Here is a 19407-nt window from a genome sequence, read left to right on the forward strand (position 1 = left end):
CACAATATCAGTCTCCAAAGGGAGGATTTAGTATACAACATTTCATACCTACTTAACACTAGTTTGATGAACATTTCATTAGATTAGTGTTCTGTAGCATGTACTTTGGAAAATGCCATTCCCAGCTATTTTCAGAATTTACAATTACTTTACCTTAAAATGTAAGAGGTATCAGGGAACAATATGTATAAGTTAATCATCCAAAATATGTGACTTTATTATGTATAGAGCATTTTATTTTTATGAGTTACAGTAGATGTTCTGAGACACTAACTCAGAGCTTTTGGCTCCTAAAACAAACATCAGTGATAATTTTAGTTGTGTCTACCACGTAGTTAAACTCTGTGATCAGAAAGACTAAAGCATAAATGAAGGAAAAGTTATGAGTGGGAGGAGGTGTCAAAAAAAGGAGGAAAAAGTCAACAGTCAAAAAGAAAGATTTATTTGACTTTGAGAGCATCTTTCAGTATGATTCTGTTAGAGTCAGTTATCCAGATGGACAGGCTCCTTTTTATAGTTAGACCTTGTCCATTTGACAAGGAGCTGTCTGAAATATTGGCTCCAACTAGTCAGGTATGTTTTGATTTTTTTGTGACCCTAGTCATTATGAAAGTGATACTTAGAAGTGACTCACCTTTTCTTTACTATTCAGTTATTATAGCCTAGTGTGCAGCTGTTTATTCTGAGCAGGGCGTGGTTTGGCTTATTAAATCTAAAACCTTAGAATTGTTTGATTCACTGAAATTGCAAGGTGTTTTTATTGTTGTTAGTTTTGTCCATTGAGGCCTACATGTGAGTATTCTGTATAATGCGACAATTTGTGCTTATTTACATACTTCTAGTCTATTACTAATTTTGCTAGAAACAATAAATGTGTTTTTTGGATATTGTATATGCATAAACATTTATACTTAAAACTTTTGAAGAAAATGTTCTATCCTGAAAATGCAGGAAATTATGTATGAGAGAATTTCTTCACTTTATGTCTTAAAGTTGACCCTTTTTCCTCTCTTTGTAATTGTAGCAGGAAGAAGCAGAATGGGAAAGCATAAATGTGCTATTGATGATGCATGGCTTAAAACCTTTGTCTCTAGTCAAAAGAACAGATCTCAAAGGTAATTAGATCCTATTCTTGCTGCTTAAGGTAAAAAGTATTTCTCCTTAAAATTTTTTTATCTTAAATCTTTTGCCTTTTATTTTTACTATCTGTATTACATACTTTTTAAAATGTAGATCTCATCATTTTTGACAAACAGTCATCACAAAGGATGAGACAGAATTTGAAATTGTTGGTGGAAGAAACATCACGTCAACAGAACATGATACAGGAGCTTATAGAAACTAATCAGCAGCTTAGGTAAGAAAATGGAAAATATTTCTTTTGAATTGTTTGTATGCATTCTAAAAATAACTGCATTGAAAACAGTCTTGAAATTTAATTTCCCATTTTGATTAAATATTAAACTAAAAAATATTTTTGGCTGGGCGCGGTGGCTCAAGCCTGTAATCCCAGCACTTTGGGAGGCCGAGATGGGCGGATCACGAGGTCAGGAGATCGAGACCATCCTGGCTAACACGGTGAAACCCCGTCTCTACTAAAAAATACAAAAAACTAGCCGGGCGGGCGAGGTGGCGGGCGCCTGTAGTCCCAGCTACGTGGGAGGCTGAGGCAGGAGAATGGCGGGAACCTGGGAGGCAGTGCTTGCAGTGAGCTGAGATCCGGCCACTGCACTCCAGCCTGGGCCACAGAGCGAGACTCTGTCTCAAAAAAAAAAACAAAAAAAACAAAAAAAATATTTTTGTAGGTAAAATTTTAATAGGTAAATCTTTTGGTAATAGCTTAGCATATATGTTTAATGGTACCCTATATTTCTTCTATTAGTTTCTGTTGCAGGATGAGCATCTCAAATCTGAAAATTTGAAAGGCTCCAAAATTTGAAACTTTTTGAGCACCAACATGATGCTTAAAGGAAATGCTTATTGGAGCATTTTGGATTTCGGATTTTCAGATTTGAGATACTTAACTAGTAAGTACGATGCAAATATTCCAAAATCTGAAAAATCTGAAATATGAATCACTTCTGATTCCAAGCATTTTGGATAAAGAGAATGCAAAGAAACTTTAGAAAGTCAATATGTTGTTATATGGATATGTTTGGTAATTTGATTTATTTTTAATACTAAGGGAAGAAATTGTATGTCTTTTAACTTAGAAATGAACTTCAGCTAGAGCACAGCCGAGCAACCAATCAAGAACAACGAGCTAATGACTTGGAACAAATTATGGAGAGTGTGAAATCCAAAATTGGTGAATTGGAGGATGAATCACTAAATAGGGCTTGCCAGCAACAGAATAAAATAAAAGATCTTCAAAAGGAGCAGAAAACTTTACAGGTACTGAGTTATGAATTCCTAGATGATGGTTAGTTAGTACTAAAACAGCTCATTATGGTCCCAGGTGACTTCCATGTTGTTTGATTCAGTGGTTTTTACCTTTTTTGGCCTATCACTGCTACCTTGAAATTTTCTTCACTTGATTTCCAGAATGTCCTCTTTGTTTCCCTCTGACCTCACTGATCATTCTCTAATTTCTTTTGCTGTTTTTTTTCCCTCATCTTCCTAGCCTCTTAGTGAGACAGTGCTCAAATTGGAATTCCCCAGTGCTCAGTCTTTGGATCTTTTCTCTTTCCTATATACTTTGATTCCCTTGGTAATCTCAATCTAATATAGGATCCAAAATTTATATCTATAGCCCTGTCCTCTCCCCAAATTCCAGACTCATATCCAGTTGCCTACTTGATATCTCTACTGGATATCTATTAGGCTTCTACAACTTTATTTATTTACTTTTTTGAGTCAGCGTCTGGCTCTGTCACCCAGGTTGGAGTGCAGTGGCGCAATCACGGCCCAGTGCAACCTCTGCCTCCTGCGCTCAGGTGATCCTTCCACCTCAGCCTCTGGAGTAGCTGGGACTACAGGCACATGCCACCATGCCTGGCTAATTTTTATATTTTTTATAGAGACAGGCTTTTGCCATGTTACCTAGGCTGGTCTCAAACTCCTGAGCTCAAGCGATGCACCTGCCTCGGCCTCCCAAAGTGCTGGGATTACAGGTGTGGGGCACTGCACCTGGCTGGCATCTACAACTTTTTATGTCTAAAACAGAAATGGCAATTTTATGACATTAAATAATTAACTTTCTAATTTTAAAAACTTAAAACTTGGGTGTTTATTGTGATTAAAGGAAATGAATCTTGTGCTGGTAACTAATGTTTAGTTGTGTGAGATGTTTCTGATCTTTACCAACATTATATCATTATAAACATTAAGTTCTTATTTTAGTGGTTTTGCTGACACAACACTATATATACCTTTGCATATGTGAGTTCAGGCTATCTAAAAGGGAGCAGTATTCATCAGGCAGGGTCTGGAAGTCCCCTCAGTGTATGCTGGCAGTATTGGAAGGATCAGATGAGTTAGTATAAATTCCATGGAGTCCGAGAGAATTAACCAGACATACTAGGGAGCTCTAGTATGAGGATAGAGGCAGTTGGTGCTCTGACCTTGTTTATGTGCCAGCTTGGGGCAGGCAGTACTAGAGCTGCTGATATTGATCATAGTTTCAGAGAAGACATTGTTTGACAAACTCCTCTACTATTAGAATGCAATATTTTTAGGTTGGCTTTTTTTTTTTTTTGAGACAGAGTTCAGCTTTGTCGCCCAGGCTGGAGTGCAGTGGCATGATCTAGCCTCACTGCAACCTCCGCCTCCCAGGTTCAAGCGATTCTCCTGCCTCAGCCTCCCAAGTAGCTGAGACTACAGGCATGCACCACCATGCCTGGCTAATTTTTTGTGTTTTAGTAGAGACGGAGTTTCACTATCTTGGCCAGGCTGTTCTCGAACTCCTGACTTCATGATCCACCCGCCTCAGCCTCCCAAAGTGCTGAGATTATAGGCGTGAGCCACTGCGCCTGGCCTAGGTTGGCTTTGTTAACAAGGTTGCTTTCCTCATCGATAGTATATTTATAACATCTCTCTAAAAGGAGGGGTATTTTGGAAATATTTTCTGTATGCATTGGTTTTGACCTTGCTCTTATAGGGCAAGTAGAAATCTGACGCTCTTTAAATCATTGACTTATTGGTGTGAAAAAGCAGCCATCAGAAGCTGTAAAGGTGCTGTGCTGGGTCTTTGGCTGAGTGAACAAGTTCAGAGCAGGGAAGACCAGTGGTCTTTGTTGGGGAAGATATCTATTTATCTTTCAGAGAGGTTGAGATATAATTAATAACAAAATTAAATTATTAGAAACACAAGGCTTACAAATTTACCAGGGTTTTAAGCACTTCAAAGAACAGATACATGAGAGTTCATTGATAAGGGGTGACTTGAATGTAATGCCATGTATTTTCTATCAAATGGTTTCATCTATCATAAATGATTTATCATGCCTTTAGCTCTTTGTTCCAGGTCCCAAAGATTTGTCCTGTAGCTTATAAATTGGTACAGAGGAGGTTTCATGTTTCAGTCACCCATAGAAGGGGAAAGGCAAATAGGATTGAGGAGTGGATACCTGGGGTTGGGGAAGGCTATCTGTCCTAATATGATCAACTGAAATTAGTTGTTTGTTTTTTTAAGTCTCTGATGGGTACTTTATAGAGTGTCAACAGAAATCACAAACCCAAGGAATTGCTGTCCCTGAATGTTGTTAGGTTGCCTCATTTCATACTAGTCAAACATCTCATTCTATTATAGAGAAGGAAAAAATATTTTTACTTCTGTCCTTTCAGATTCTCAATCAGGGCTCTATAACAAAAGCCTAGCAAGTGAAAAACAAACAAGTTTATGAATATGTTTGTATCATATATACATGGGAGAAACCCATGGATGTTGGGCTCAAAGAGATTGCTAGAACTTGGACTTCTATAGCATCTTAACAACAGCCACCACCAGTAAATTTTCAGAGAAGTGGCAAGACAAAGGAAAAAGACTTTGAGTCTCTAGGGAAGCAAATTGTGGGAAGGTAAATATATCAGGGACTAATGGAAGATAAGGACTAGTCAGTAAAGTTGGTTATGTAGAGTCCTCTAGTGCCACCTCTGGGCTAATAAGGATCCAGGGTTGTCACTGGATTAATTTCTGTACAAATTTATGTACTCCTTTAGGCTAATAAAGGAAGGGCAGAGAGCTTTTCTCGTGTTATTGTCTTAGTTGCCTTCAACTCAGAATAATCCTTATACCAAAGTGGCATGTTTTGAGGTGTCAGCTTCTATTCTTGACCATACTAATCAAATCAATCTTTGCTTTCTTTTTTTTTTTTTTTTTTTTTGAGACGGAGTCTCGCTTTGTTGCCCAGGCTGGAGTGCGGTGGCCGGATCTCGGCTCACTGCAAGCTCCACCTCCCGGGTTTACGCCATTCTCCTGCCTCAGCCTCCCGAGTAGCTGGGACTACAGGCGCCGCCACCTCGCCCGGCTAGTTTTTTTTTTTTTGTATTTTTTAGTAGAGACGGGGTTTCACCGTGTTAGCCAGGATGGTCTCGATCTCCTGACCTCGTGATCCACCCGTCTCGGCCTCCCAAAGTGCTGGGATTACAGGCTTGAGCCACCGCGCCCGGCAATCTTTGCTTTCTTGAGAAGATGAAAGTGCCTGTGGAGAATAATTATTTCATAGTTTAAGGCACATTATTCTATTTTTGGTATACAGTTGCTTCCAATTTTAGAATGGTTTAGTGCTGCATGTTTTGTAGTTGGGAGAAAGGAAACATTGGTTTTGGATGTATATGCAAAGAGGTCAAGGAAATTTGCAAATGTTTGAGGTATATTGAAAGACTTTTGGGAAAAGACAATTCAGATGGCATGGGCTATTGATATAATTGATATTCAGTTTTTTTCATTCAGCATAATTATTTCAAGATTCACCCATGTAGTTGCACATATCCATAGTTTATTCCTTTTTATTGCTGAGAAGTACTCCATTGTATGGATATACCACAGTTTGTTTATCCATTCATCTGTTGATGGACATTTTAGTTGTTTCTAGTTTTTGGCTATTACAAAGAAAGCTCTTGTAAACTGTATGTTCAAATATTTGTGTGGACATACGCTTTCAGTTTTCTTGGGTAGATACCTAGAATTGGAATTCCTGAGTTATATGGTAAGTATACATTTAAGTTTTTTTTTTTTTTTTTTTAATACTTTAAGTTCTGGGGTACATGTACAGAACGTTCAGGTTTGTTACATAAGTATACACTTGCCATGGTGGTTTGCTGCACCCATCAACCCATCATCTACATTAGGTATTTCTCCTAATGCTATCCCTCCCCTAGCCCCCCACCCCCCGACAGGCCCCGGTGTGTGATGTTCCCCTTGCTGTGTCCATGTGTTCTCATTGTTCAACTCCCACTTATAAGTGAGAACGTGCCGGTGTTTGGTTTTCCATTCTTGTGTTAGTTTGCTGAGAATGATGGTTTCCAGCTTCAAAGGACATGCACTCATCCTTTTTCACAGCTGCGTAGTATTCCATGATGTATATGTGCCACATTTTCTTTATCCAGTCTATCACTGATGGGCATTTGAGTTAGCTCCAAGTCTTTGCTGTCATAAATAGTGCTGCAATAAACGTGTGCATGTGTCTTTATAGTAGAATTATTTATAATACTTTGGATATATACTCAGTAATGGAATTGCTGGGTCAAATGGTATTTCTTCTGGTTCTAGATCCTTGAGGAATTGCCACACTGTCTTCCACAATGATTGAACTAATTTACACCCCCACCAACAGTGTAAAAGTGTTCCTATTTCTCCACATCCTCTCCAGCATCTGTTGTTTTCTGACTTTTTAATGATCACCATTCTAACTGGTGTGAGATGATATCGTGTGGTTTTAATTCGCATTTCTCTAATGACCAGTGATGATGAGCTTTTTTTCACATGTTTATTGGCCATATAAATGTCTTCTTTTGAGAAGTGTCTGTTCATATCCTTCACCCACTTTTCGAGGGGGTTGTTTTTTTCTTGCAAAATTGTTTAAGTTCTTTATAGATTCTGGATATTAGCCCTTTGTCAGGTGGATAGATTGCAAAAATTTTCTCCCATTCTGTAGGTTGCCTGTTCACTCTGATGGTAGTTTCTTTTGCTGTGCAGAAGCTCTTTAGTTTAATTAGATCTCACTGGTCTATTTTGGCTTTTGTTGCCTTTGCTTTTGGTGTTTTAGCCATGAAGTCTTTGCCTATGCCTATGTCCTTAATAGTATTGCCTAGGTTTTCTTGTAGGGATTTTATGGTTTTAGGTCTTACGTTTAAGTGTTTATTCGATCTTGAGTTAATTTTTTGTGTAAGGTATAAGAAAGGAGTCCAGTTTCAGTTTTCTGCATATGGCTAGCCAGTTTTCCCAACACCATTTATTAAATAGGGAATCTGTTCCCCATTGCTTATTTTTGTCAGGTTTGTCAAAGATCAGATGGTTGTAGATGTGTGGTGTTATTTCTATGGCCTCTGTTCTGTCCCATTGATCTATATATCTGTTTTGGTACCAGTACCATGCTATTTTGGTTACTGTAGCCTTGTACTATAGTTTGAAGTCAGGTAGTGTGTTGCCTCCAGCCTTTTGCTTAGGATTGTCTTGGCTATGCAGACTCTTTTTTGGTTCCATGTGAAATTTAAAGTAGTTTTTTCTGATTCTGTGAAGAAAGTCAATGGTAACTTGATGGGGATAGCACTGAATCTATAAATTACTTTGGGCAGTATGGCCATTTTCACGATATTGATTTTTCCTATCCATGAGCATGGAATATTTTTCCATTTGTTTGTATCCTCTCTTATTTCCTTGAGCAGTAGTTTGTAGTTCTCCTTGAAGAGGTCCTTCATATCTCTTGTAAGTTGTATTCCTAGGTATTTAATTCTCCTTGTAGCAATTGTGAATAGGAGTTCACTCATGATTTAGCCTTGTTTGTCTCTTATTGGTATATAGGAATGCCTGTGATTTTTGCACATTGATTTTGTATCCTGAGACTTTGCTGAAGTTGCTTATCCGCTTAAGGAGATTTTGGGCTTTTCTAAATATACAATTATGTCATCTGCAAACAGAGACAATTTGACTTCCTCTTTTCCTATTTGTAATACCCTTTATTTCTTTCTCTTGCCTGATTGCCCTGGGCAGAACTTCCAATACTATGTTGAATAGGAGTGGTGTGGAAGGGCATTCTTGTGCCAGTTTTCAAAGGGAGTGCTTCCAGTTTTTGCCCATTCAGTATGATATTGGCTGTGGGTTTGTCATAAATAGCTTATTATTTTGAGATACGTTCCATCGATACCTAGTTTATTGAGAGTTTTTAGCATGAAGCGCTGTTGAATTTTGTCAAAGGCCTTTTCTGCATCTATTGAGATAATCATGTGGTTTTTGCCTTTGGTTCTGTTTACGTGATGGATTACGTTTATTGATTTGCATGTGTTGAACCAGCCTTGCATCCCAGGGATGAAGCCAACTTGATCTTGGTGGATAAGCTTTTTGATGTGCTGCTGGATTCGGTTTGCCAGTATTTTATTGAGGATTTTCACATCGATGTTCATCAGGGATATTGGCCTGAAATTTTCTTTTTTTTGTTGTATCTCTGCCAGGCTTTGGTATCAGGATGATGCTGGCCTCATAAAATGAGTTAGGGAGGATTCTCTCTTCTTCTATTGATTGGAATAGTTTCAGAAGGAATGGTACCAGCTCCTCTTTATACCTCTGGTAGAATTTGGCTGTAAATCCATCTGGTCCTGGACTTTTTTTGGTGGTAGGCTGTTAATTATTGAGCCTGTTATTGATCTATTCAGGGATTCCAACTTCTTCCTGGTTTAGAATTGGGAGGATGTATGTGTCCACGAATTTATCCATTTCTTCTAGATTTTCTAGTTGATTTGTGTAGTGGTGTTTATAGCATTCTCTGATGGTAGTTTGTAGTTCTATGGGATCAGTGGGGATAACCCCTTTATCATTTTTTATTGTGTGTATTTGATTCTTCTCTCTTTTCTTCTTTATTAGTCTGGCTAGCGGTCTATCTATTTTGTTGATCTTTTCAAAAAACTAGCTCCTGGATTCATTGATTTTTTTTGAAGAGTTTTTCATGTCTCTAGCCCTTTCATTTCTGCAGTAATCTTAGTTATTTCTTGTCTTCTGCTAGTTTTTGAGTTTGTTTGTGCTTGCTTCTCCAGTTCTTTTAATTGCGATGTTAGGGTGCCTATTTTAGATCTTTCCTGCTTTCTCTTGTGGGCACTTAGTGTTATAAATTTCCCTGTACACACTGCTTTAAATGTGTCCCAGAGATTCTGGTACATTGTGTCTTTGTTCTCATTGGTTTCAAAGAACATCTTTATTTCTGCCTTGTTTTGTTATTTACCCAGTAGTCATTCAGGAGCAGGTTGTTCAGTTTCTATGTAGTTGTGCGGTTTTGAGTAAGTTTATTAACCCTTAGTTCTAATTTGATTGCACTGTGGTCTGAGAGACTGTTACGATTTCTGGTTTTTTTGCATTTGCTGAGGAGTGTTTTGCTTCCAATTATGTGGTCAGTTTTAGAATAAGTGTGATGTGGTGCTGAGAATGTATATTCTGTTGATTTGGGGTGGAGAGTTCTGTAGATGTCTATGAGGTCCGCATGGTCCAGAGCTGAGTTCAAGTCCTAAATATCCTTGTTAATTTTCTTTCTCATTGATCTGTCTAATATTGACAGTGGGGTGTTAAAGTCTGTCACTATTACTGTGTAGGAGCCTGAGTCTCCTTGTAGGTCTCTTTAAGAACTTAACTTTATGAATCTGGGTGCTCCTGTATTGGGTGCATATATATTTAGGATCGTTAGCTCTTGTTGTTGCACTGATCCCTTTACCATTAGGCAATGCCCTTCTTTGTCTCTTTTGATCTTTGTTGGTTTAAAGTCTGTTTTATGAGAGACTAGGATTGCAACCCCTGCTTTTTTTTTTTTTTTTTTGCTTTCCATTTGCTTGGTAAATATTCCTCCATCCCTTTATTTTGAGCCTATGTGCGTCTTTGCAAGTAAGATGGGTCTCCTGAACATAGCACACGAATGGGTCTTGAGTGTCTAATTTGCCAGTCTGTGTCTTTTAAATAGGGCATTTAGCCCGTTTACATTTAAGGTTAATATTGTTATGTGTGAATTTGATCATGTCTTTATGATGGTAGCTGGTTATTTTGCCTGTTAGTTGATGCAGTTTCTTCATCAGGACTGTGGTCTTTACAGTTTGGTATGATTTTGTGATGACTGGTACCAGTCGTTCCTTTCCACGTTTAGTGCTTCCTTCAGGAGCTCTTTAACGCAGTCCTGGTGGTGACAAAATCTCTCAGCATTTGCTTGTCTGTAAAGGATTTTATTTCTCCTTCACTTATGAAGCTTAGTTTGGCTAGATATGAAATTCTGGGTTGAAAATTATTTAAGAATGTTGAATATTGGCCCCCACTCTTCTCTGGCTTGTAGGGTTTCTGGAGAGAGATCTAGTGTTAGTCTGATGGGCTTCCATTTGTGGGTAACCCCGACCTTTCTCCCTGGCTGCCCTTAACATTTTTTCCTTCATTTCAATCTTGGTGAATTGGACGATTATGTGTCTTAGGGTTGCTCTTCTTGAGGAGTATCTTTGTGGTGTTCTCTGTATTTCCTGAATATGAATGTTGGCCTGTCTTGCTAGGTTGGGGAAGTTCTACTGTATAGTGTCATGAAGAGTGTTTTGCAACTTGGTTCCATTCTCCCCATCACTTTCAGGGACACCAATCCAACGCAGATTTGGACTTTTCACATAGTGGCATATTTCTTGGAGGCTTTGTTCATTCCTTTTCATTTCTTTTTCTCTATCTTGTCTTCTTGCTTTATTTCATTAAGTTGATCTTCAATCTCTGATATCCTTTCTTCTGCTTGATCAATTCGGCTGTTGATACTTGTGTATGCTTCACGAAGTTCTTTTTTTTTTTTTTTTTTTTTTTTTTGACGGTGTCTTGCACCGTCGCCCAGGCTGGAGTGCAATGGTACGATCTCGGCTCACTGCAAGCTCCGTCTCCCAGGTTCACACCATTCTCCTGCCTCAGCCTCCCAAGTAGCTGGGACTACAGATGCCTGCCACCATGTCTGGCTAATCTTTTGTGTTTTTAGTTGAGACTGGGTTTTGCTGTGTTAGCCAGGATGGTCTTGACCTCCTGACCTCGTCATCTGCCTGCCTCGGCCTCCCAAAGTGCTGGGATTACAGGGGTGAGCCACCGCGCCTGACCAGCTTCACAAAGTTCTTATGCTGTGTTTTTCAGCTCCATCAGGTTATTTATGTTCTTCTCTAAACCAGTTATTCTCGTTAGCAATTCGTCTAACCTTTTTTCAAGGTTCTTAGCTTCCTTGCATTGGGTTAGAACATGCTCCTTTAGCTTAGAGGAGTTTGTTATTACCTACCTTCTGAAGCCTACTTCTGTGAGTTTGTCAAACTCATTCTCCATTTGGTTTTGTTTCCTTGGTGGCGAGGAGTTGTGATCCTTCGGAGAAGAGGTGTTCTGGTTTTTGGAATTTTCAGCCTTTTTGTGCTGGTTTCTCCCCATCTTCGTAGATTTATCTACCTTTTGTCTTTGATGTTGATGACCTTATGATGGGGGTCTCTGAGTGGACGTCTTTTTTGCTGATGTTGATGCTACTCCTTTCCGTTCGTTAGTTTTCCTTCTAACAGTCAGGCCCCTCTGCTTCAAGTCTGCTGGAGTTTGCTGGAGGCCCACTCCAGACCCTGTTTGCCTGGGTATCACCAGCAGAGGTTGCAGAACAGCAAAGATTGCTGTCTGTTCCTTCCTCTGGAAGCTTTGTTCCAGAGGGGCACCTGCCAGATGCCAGCTGGAGCTCTCCTGTATGAAGTGTCTGTCGGCTCCTACTGGGAGGTGTCTCCCAATCAGGAGACCCGGGCTTCAGTGATCCACTTGAGGAGGTAGTTTGACCCTTAGCGGAGCTTGAATGCCATGTTGGGAGATCTACTGCTCTCTTCAGAGCCATCAGGCAGGGACGTTTAAGTCTGCTGAAGCTGTGCCCACAGCTGCCCCTTCCCCCAGATGCTCTATCCCAGGGAGATGGGGGTTTTATCTATAAGCCGCTGACTGGGGCTGCTGCCTTTTTTTCAAAGATGCCCTGCCCACAGAGGAGCACTCTAGAGAGGCAGTCTGGCCGCAGCGGCCTTGCTGAGTGGCGGTGGGCTCTGCCTAGTTTGAACTTCCAGGCGGCTTTGTTTATTCTGTGAGGGTAAAACTGCCTACTCAAGCCTCAGCAATGGCAGATACCCCTCACCCCACCAAGCTCAAGCATCCCAGGTTTACCTCAGACTGCTGTGCTGGCAGCAAGAATTTCAAGCCAGCAGATCTTAGCTTGCTGGGCTTCATGGGGATGGGACCCACCTACCCAGACCACTTGGGTCCCTGGCTTCAGTCCCCTTTCCAGGGGAGTGAACGGTTCTGTCTCACTGGAATTCCAGGTGCCACTGGTGTATGAAAAAAAAAAAACTCCTGCAGCTAGCTCAGTGTCTGTCCAAATGGCCACCCAGCTTTGTGATTGAAACCCAGGGTCCTAGTGGTGTAGGCACTAGAGGGAATCTCCCGGTCTTCGGGTTGTGAAGACTGGGAAAAGCACAGTATCTGGGCTGGAGTGCACTGTTCCTCACTGCATAGTCCCTCCCGGCTTCCCTTGGCTAGTAGAGTGAGTTCTCTGACCCCTTGTGTTTCCCAGGTGAGGCAACACCCCACCCTGCTTCAGTTCGCCCTCCGTGGGCTGCACCCACTGTCCAACCAGTCCCAATGAGATGAACTTGGTACCTCAGTTTGGAAACACAGAAATCAACCGCCTTCTGTGTCCATCTCACTGGGAGCTGCAGACCGGAACTATTCCTTTTCAGCCATCTTGGCAGCAATCCTCACATTTAAGTTTTTAAGAAACTATCAGACTTTTTCAAAGTAGCTTTATCATTTTACATTCTGACCAGTGTATGAGATTTCTAGTTTCTTTTTGTCCTCATCAACCCTTGGTATTTGTCACCTTAATTTTGATGAATATTTTCACTGGGTATAGAATTATAAGTTGGTAGTTACTTTCTTTGAAATAACTTTGAAATATTCCATTATCTCTTAGATTCCATTGTTTCTGCTGAGAATTCAATTGTCAATCTATTTGCTGCTCCTTTGAAGGCAATTTATAATATCTCTGACTACCTTTACTATTTTTATCCTTGTTTTTGGTTGTTTGTTTGTTTTTTGTTTTTGGTGCAGAGTCTTGCTCTGTTGTCCAGGCTAGAGTGCAGTGGTGCAATCTTGGCTCACTGCACCCTCCGCCTCCTGGGATTAAGTGATCCTCTCACCTCAGTCACCTGAGTAGCTGGGATTACAGGTGTGTGCCCAGCTAATTTTTGTATGTTTAGGTAGAGATGGAGTTTCACCATGTTGGCCCGGCTGGTCTTGAACTCCTGGACTCAAGTGATCTGCCCGCCCTGGCCACCCAAAGTGCAGGGATTACAGGCATGAGCCACCATACGCAGCTTGTTTTTGTTTTAAAGCATTTTTACTTTGTGCCTAGGCAAGTTTTCTTTTGATTTATCTTCCTTTGATTTTGCAGCATTTCTTGAATGTGTAGCTTGATGTCTTTTGTCAGTTTGGGTACATTCTTAGCTATTATGTCTTCAAATATTGTTTCTGCCCCATTTTCTCTTTTCAATTTCCCCAGGAGTCCAATTCCATTAGTATTTATCATTGACTACCCTATGTCTTTCATGTTTATTCTTTTTTGTATTTTTGTTACTCAAAGCTCATTTTGGAGTGAAACTTTCCACCTTTTTTTTTTTTTAAATACTTTAAGTTCTAGGGTACATGTGCACAATGTGCAGGTTTGTTACATATGTATACATGTGCCATGTTGGTGTGCTGCACCCATTAACTTGTCATTTACATTAGGTATATCTCCTAATGCTATCTCCCCCCCTCCCCACAATAGGACCCGGTGTGTGATGTTCCCCTTCCTGTGTCCAAGTGATCTCATTGTTCAGTTCCCACCTATGAGTGAGAACATGCAGTATTTGGTTTTCTGTTCTTGTGATAGTTTGCTAAGAATGATGGTTTCCAGCTGCATCCATGTCCCTACAAAGGACACGAACTCATCCTTTCTTATGGCTGCATAGTATTCCATGGTGTATATGTGCTGCATTGTCTTAATCCGGTCCGTCACTGATGGACATTTGGGTTGATTCCAAGTCTTTGCTATTGTGAATAGTACCGCAATAAACATACGTGTGCGTATGTCTTTATAGCAGCATGACTTATAAACCTTTTGGTATATCCCCAGTAATGGGATGGCTTGGTCAAATGGTATTTCTAGTTCTAGATCCTTGAGGAATCGCCACACTGTTTTCCACAATGGTTGAACTAGTTTACAGTCCCACCAACAGTGTAAAAGTGTTCCTATTTCTCCACATCCTCTCCAGCACCTGTTGTTTCCTGACTTTTTAATGATTGCCGTTCTAACTGGTGTGAGATGGTATCTCATTGTGGTTTTGATTTGCATTTTTCTGATGGCGAGTGATGATTAGCATTTTTTCATGTGTCTGTTGGCTGTATGGATGTCTTCTTTTTTTTTTGGATGTCTTCTTTTGAGAAGTGTCTGTTCATATCCTTTGCCCACTTTTTGATGGGGTTGTTTGTTTTTTTCTTGTAAATTTGATTGACTTCTTCATAGGTTCTGGATATTAGCCCTTTGTCAGATGAGTAGATTGCAAAAATTTTCTCCTATTCTGTAGGTTGCCTGTTCACTCTGATGGTAGATTGCAAAAATTTTCTCCTATTCTGTAGGTTGCCTGTTCACTCTGATGGTAGTTTCTTTTGCTGTGCAGAAGCTCTTTAGTTTAATTAGATTCCATTTGTCAATTTTGGCTTTTGTTGCCTTTGCTTTTGGTATTTTAGACGTTAAGTCCTTGCCCATGCCTGTGTCCTGAATGGTATTACCCAGGTTTTCTTCTAGGGTTTTTATGGTTTTAGGTCTAACATTTAAGTCTCTAATCCATCTTGAATTAATTTTCGTATAAGGAGTAAGGAAAGGATCCAGTTTCAGCTTTCTACTTATGGCTAGCCAATTCTCCCAGCACCATTTATTAAATAGGAAATCCTTTCCACATTTCTTGTTTTTGTCAGATTTGTCAAAGATCAGATGGCTGTAGATGTGTGGTATTATTTCTGAGGGCTTTGTTCTGTTCCATTGGTCTATATCTCTGTTTTGGTACCAATACCATGCGGTTTTGGTTACTGTAGCCTTGTAGTATAGTTTGAAGTCAGGTAGCATGATGCCTCCAGCTTTGTTCTTTTGGCTTAGGATTGTCTTGGCAAAGCGGGGTCTTTTTTGGTTCCATATGAACTTTAAAGCAGTTTTTTCCAATTCTGTGAAGAAACTCATTGGTAGCTTCATGGGGATGGCATTGAATTTATAAATTACCTTGTTCAGTATGGCCATTTTCACAATATTGATTCTTCCTGTCCATGAGCATGGTATGTTCTTCCATTTGTTTGTGTCCTCTTTTATTTCACTGAGCAGTGGTTTGTAGTTCTCTTTGAAGAGGTCCTTTACATCCCTTGTAAGTTGGATTCTTAGGTATTTTATTCTCTTTGAAGCGATTGTGAATGGAAGTTCATTCATGATTTGGCTCTCTGTTTGTCTGTTATTGGTGTATAAGAATGCTTGTGATTTTTGCACGTTAATTTTGTATCCTGAGACTTTGCTGAAGTTGCTTATCAGCTTAAGGAGATTTTGGGCTGAGATGATGGGGTTTTCTAAATATACAATCATGTCATCTGCAAACAGGGACAATTTGACTTCTTCTTTTCCTAACGGAATACCCTTTATTTCTTTCTCTTGCCTGATTGCTCTAGCCAGAACTTCCAACACTATGTTGAATAGGAGTGGTGAGAAACGGCATCCCTGTCTTGTGCCAGTTTTCAAAGGGAATGCTTCCAGTTTTTGCCCATTCAGTATGATATTGGCTGTGGGTTTGTCATGAATAGCTATTATTTTGAGGTGCGTTCCATCAATACCGAATTTATTGAGAGTTTTTAGCATGAAGTGCTGTTGAATTTTGTCAAAAGCCTTTTCTGCATCTATTGAGATAATCATGTGGTTTTTGTCTTTGGTTCTGTTTATATTCTGGATTACGTTTATTGATTTGTGTATGTTGAACCAGCCTTGCATCCCAGGATGAAGCCCACTTGATCATGGTGGATAAGCTTTTTGATGTGCTGCTGGATTCGGTTTGCCAGTATTTTACTGAGGATTTTTACATCGATGTTCATCAGGGATATGGGTCTAAAATTCTCTTTTTTTGTTGTATCTCTGGGCAGGGTTTGGTATCAGGATGATGATGGCCTCATAAAATGAGTTAGGGAAGATTCATCTCTTTTTCTGTTGATTGGAATAGTTTCAGAAGGAATGGTGTTAACTCCTCCTTGTACCTCTGGTAGAATTCGGCTGTGAATCTGTCTGGTCCTGGGCTTTTTTGGTTGGTAGGCTATTAATTATTGCCTCAATTTCAGAGCCTGCTGTTGGTCTGTTCAGGGACTCAACTTCTTGGTTTAGTCTTCGGAGAGTCTAAGTATCCAGGAAATTATCCATTTCTTCTAGGTTTTCTAGTTTATTTGCATAGAGGTGTTTGTAGTATTCTCTGATGGTAGTTTGTATTTCTGTGGGTTGGTGGTGATATCCCGTTTATCATTTTTTATTGCGTTTATTTCATTCTTCTCTCTTTTCTTCTTCATTAGTCTTGCTAGCAGTCTATCAACTTTGTTGATCTTTTCAAAATACCAGCTCCTGGATTCATTGATTTTTTGGAGGGTTTTTTGTGTCTCTATCTCCTTCAGTTCTGCTCTGATCTTAGTTATTTCTTGCCTTCTGCTAGCTTTTGAATGTGTTTGCTCTTGCTTCTCTAGTTCTTTTAATTGTGATGGTAGGGTGTCAATTTTAGATCTTTTCTGCTTTCTCTTGTGGGCATTTAGTGCTATAAATTTCCCTCTACACATTGCTTTAAATGTGTCCCAGAGATTCTGGTATGTTGTATCTTTGTTCTCATTGGTTTCAAAGATCATCTTTATTTCTGCCTTCATTTCGTTATGTACCCAGTAGTCATTCAGGAGCAGGTTGTTCAGTTTCCATGTAGTTGAGCGGTTTTGATTGAGTTGCTTAGTCCTGAGTTCTAGTTTGATTGCACTGTGGTCTGAGAGACAGTTTGTTATAATTTCTGTTCTTGTACATTTGCTGAGGAGTGCTTTACTTCCAACTATGTGGTCAATTTTGGAATAAATGTGACGTGGTGCTGAGAAGAATGTATATTCTGTTGATTTGGGGTGGAGAGTTCTGTAGATGTCTATTAGGTCCACTTGGTGCAGAGTTGAGTTCAATTCCTGGATATCTTTGTTAACTTTTTGTCTCGTTGATCTGTCTAATGTTGACAGTGGGGTGTTAAAGTCTCCCATTATTATTGTATGGGAGTCTAAGTCTCTTTGTAAGTCTCTAAGGACTTGCTTTATGAATCTGGGTGCTCCTGTATTGGGTGCATATATATTTAGGATAGTTATCTCTTCCTGATGAGTTGATCCCTTTACCATATTGTAATGGCCTTCTTTGTCTCTTTTGATCTTTGATGGTTTAAAGTCTGTTTTTTCAGAGACTAGTATTGCAACCCCTGCTTTTTTTTTGTTTTCCATTTGCTTGGTAGATTTTGCTTTATTTTGAGCCTATGTGTGTCTCTGCGTGTGAGATGGGTCTCCTGAATACAGCAAACTGATGGGTCTTGACTCTTTATCCAATTGGCCAGTCTGTGTCTTTTAATTGGAGCATTTAGTCCATTTACATTTAAGGTTAATATTGTTTTGTGTGAACTTGATCCTGTCATTATGATATTAGCTGGTTATTTTGCTCACTAGTTGATGCAGTTTCTTTCTAGCATCGATGAATGTTACATTTTGACATGTTTTTGCAATGGCTGGTACCGGTTGTTCCTTTCCATGTTTAGTGCTTTCTTCAGGATCTCTTGTAGGGCAAGCCTGGTGGTGACAAAATCTCTAAGAATTTGCTTGTCTGTAAAGGATTTTATTTCTCCTTCACTTACGAAACTTTGTTTGGCTGGATATGAAATTCTGGGTTTAAAATTCTTTTCTTTAAGAATGTTGAATATTGGCCCCCACTCTCTTCTGGCTTGGAGAGTTTCTTCTGAGAGATCCGCTGTTAGTCTGATGGGCTTCCCTTTGTGTGTAACCCGACCTTTCTTTCTGGCTGCCCTTAACATTTTTTCCTTCATTTCAACTTTGGTGAATCTGACAATTATGTGTCTTGGAGTTGCTCTTCTCGAGGAGTATCTTTGTGGTGTTCTCTGTATTTCCTGAATTTGAATGTTGGCCTGCTTTATTAGGTTGGGGAAGTTCTCCTGGATGATATTCTGAAGAGTGTTTTCCAACTTGGTTCCATTTTCCCCGTCACTTTCAGGCACCCCAATCAGATGTAGATTTGGTCTTTTCACATAATCCCATATTTCTCGGAGGCTTTGTTCATTTCTTGTTACTCTTTTTTCTCTACACTTCTCTTCTTGCTTCATTTCATTCATTTGATCTTCAATTGCTGATACTCTTTCTTCCAGTTGATCGAGTCGGTTACTGAAGCTTGTGCATTTGTTATGCAGTTCTTGTGTAACGGTTTTCATCTCTATCAGTTCTTTTAGGGTTTTCTCTGCCTTGATTATTCTAGTTATCCATTCATCCATTCTTTTTTCAAGGTTTTTAGTTTCTTTGTGCTGGTTACGTGGTTCCTCCTTTAGCTCTGGAAGTTTGATCGACTGAAGCCTTCTTCTCTCGACTCGTCAAAGTCATTCTCCGTCCAGCTTTGTTCCGTTGTTGGTGATGAGTTACGTTCCTTTGGAGGGGGAGATGTGCTCTGATTTTTTGAATTTCCAGCTTTTCTGCACTGCTTTTTCCCTATCTTTGTGGTTTTATCCGTCTTTGGTCTTTGATGATGGTGATGTACTGATGGGGTTTTGGTGTGGGTGTCCTTTGTGTTTGTTAGCTTTCCTTCTAACAGTCAGGACCCTCAGTTGTAGGTCTGTTGGAGTTTGCTTGAGGTCCCCTCCAGACCCTGTTTGCCTGGGTATCAGCAGTGGAGGCTGCAGAAAATAGAATATTGCTGAACAGCAAATGTTGCTGTCTGATTCTTGCTCTGGAAGCTTCGTCTCAGGGGTGTACCCTGCCATGTGAGGTGTTGGTCTGCACCTAGTGGGGGATATCTCCCAGTTAGGCTACTCAGGGCTCAGGGACCCACTTGAACAGGCAGTCTGTTCGTTCTCAGATCTCAACCTCCATGCTGGGAGATCCACTGCTCTCTTCAAAGTTGTCAGACAGGG

The 19407-nt window shown here is 39.9% G+C and overlaps 1 protein-coding gene across 7 annotated transcripts in view; it reads left to right on the forward strand.

The window, feature by feature from the left end:
- CEP70 (centrosomal protein 70) overlaps positions 1-19407 on the forward strand; it is a 107125-nt gene that overhangs the window by 32974 nt on the left and 54744 nt on the right. For 6 of the 7 annotated variants that reach the window (XM_017955849.2, XM_009201624.4, XM_003895046.5 and 3 more), the window contains 3 exons: positions 1025-1115; positions 1234-1357; positions 2214-2394. In XM_017955849.2, coding sequence (XP_017811338.1) covers positions 1025-1115; positions 1234-1357; positions 2214-2394 — 396 coding nt within the window. Of the gene's footprint in view, positions 1-1024; positions 1116-1233; positions 1358-2213; positions 2395-19407 lie in introns of those variants that run through there. The other variant, XM_009201628.2, reaches the window with a different exon arrangement.

The sequence above is a fragment of the Papio anubis genome, chromosome 2 (assembly GCF_008728515.1).
Source record: "Papio anubis isolate 15944 chromosome 2, Panubis1.0, whole genome shotgun sequence".
Taxonomy (NCBI): domain Eukaryota; kingdom Metazoa; phylum Chordata; class Mammalia; order Primates; family Cercopithecidae; genus Papio; species Papio anubis.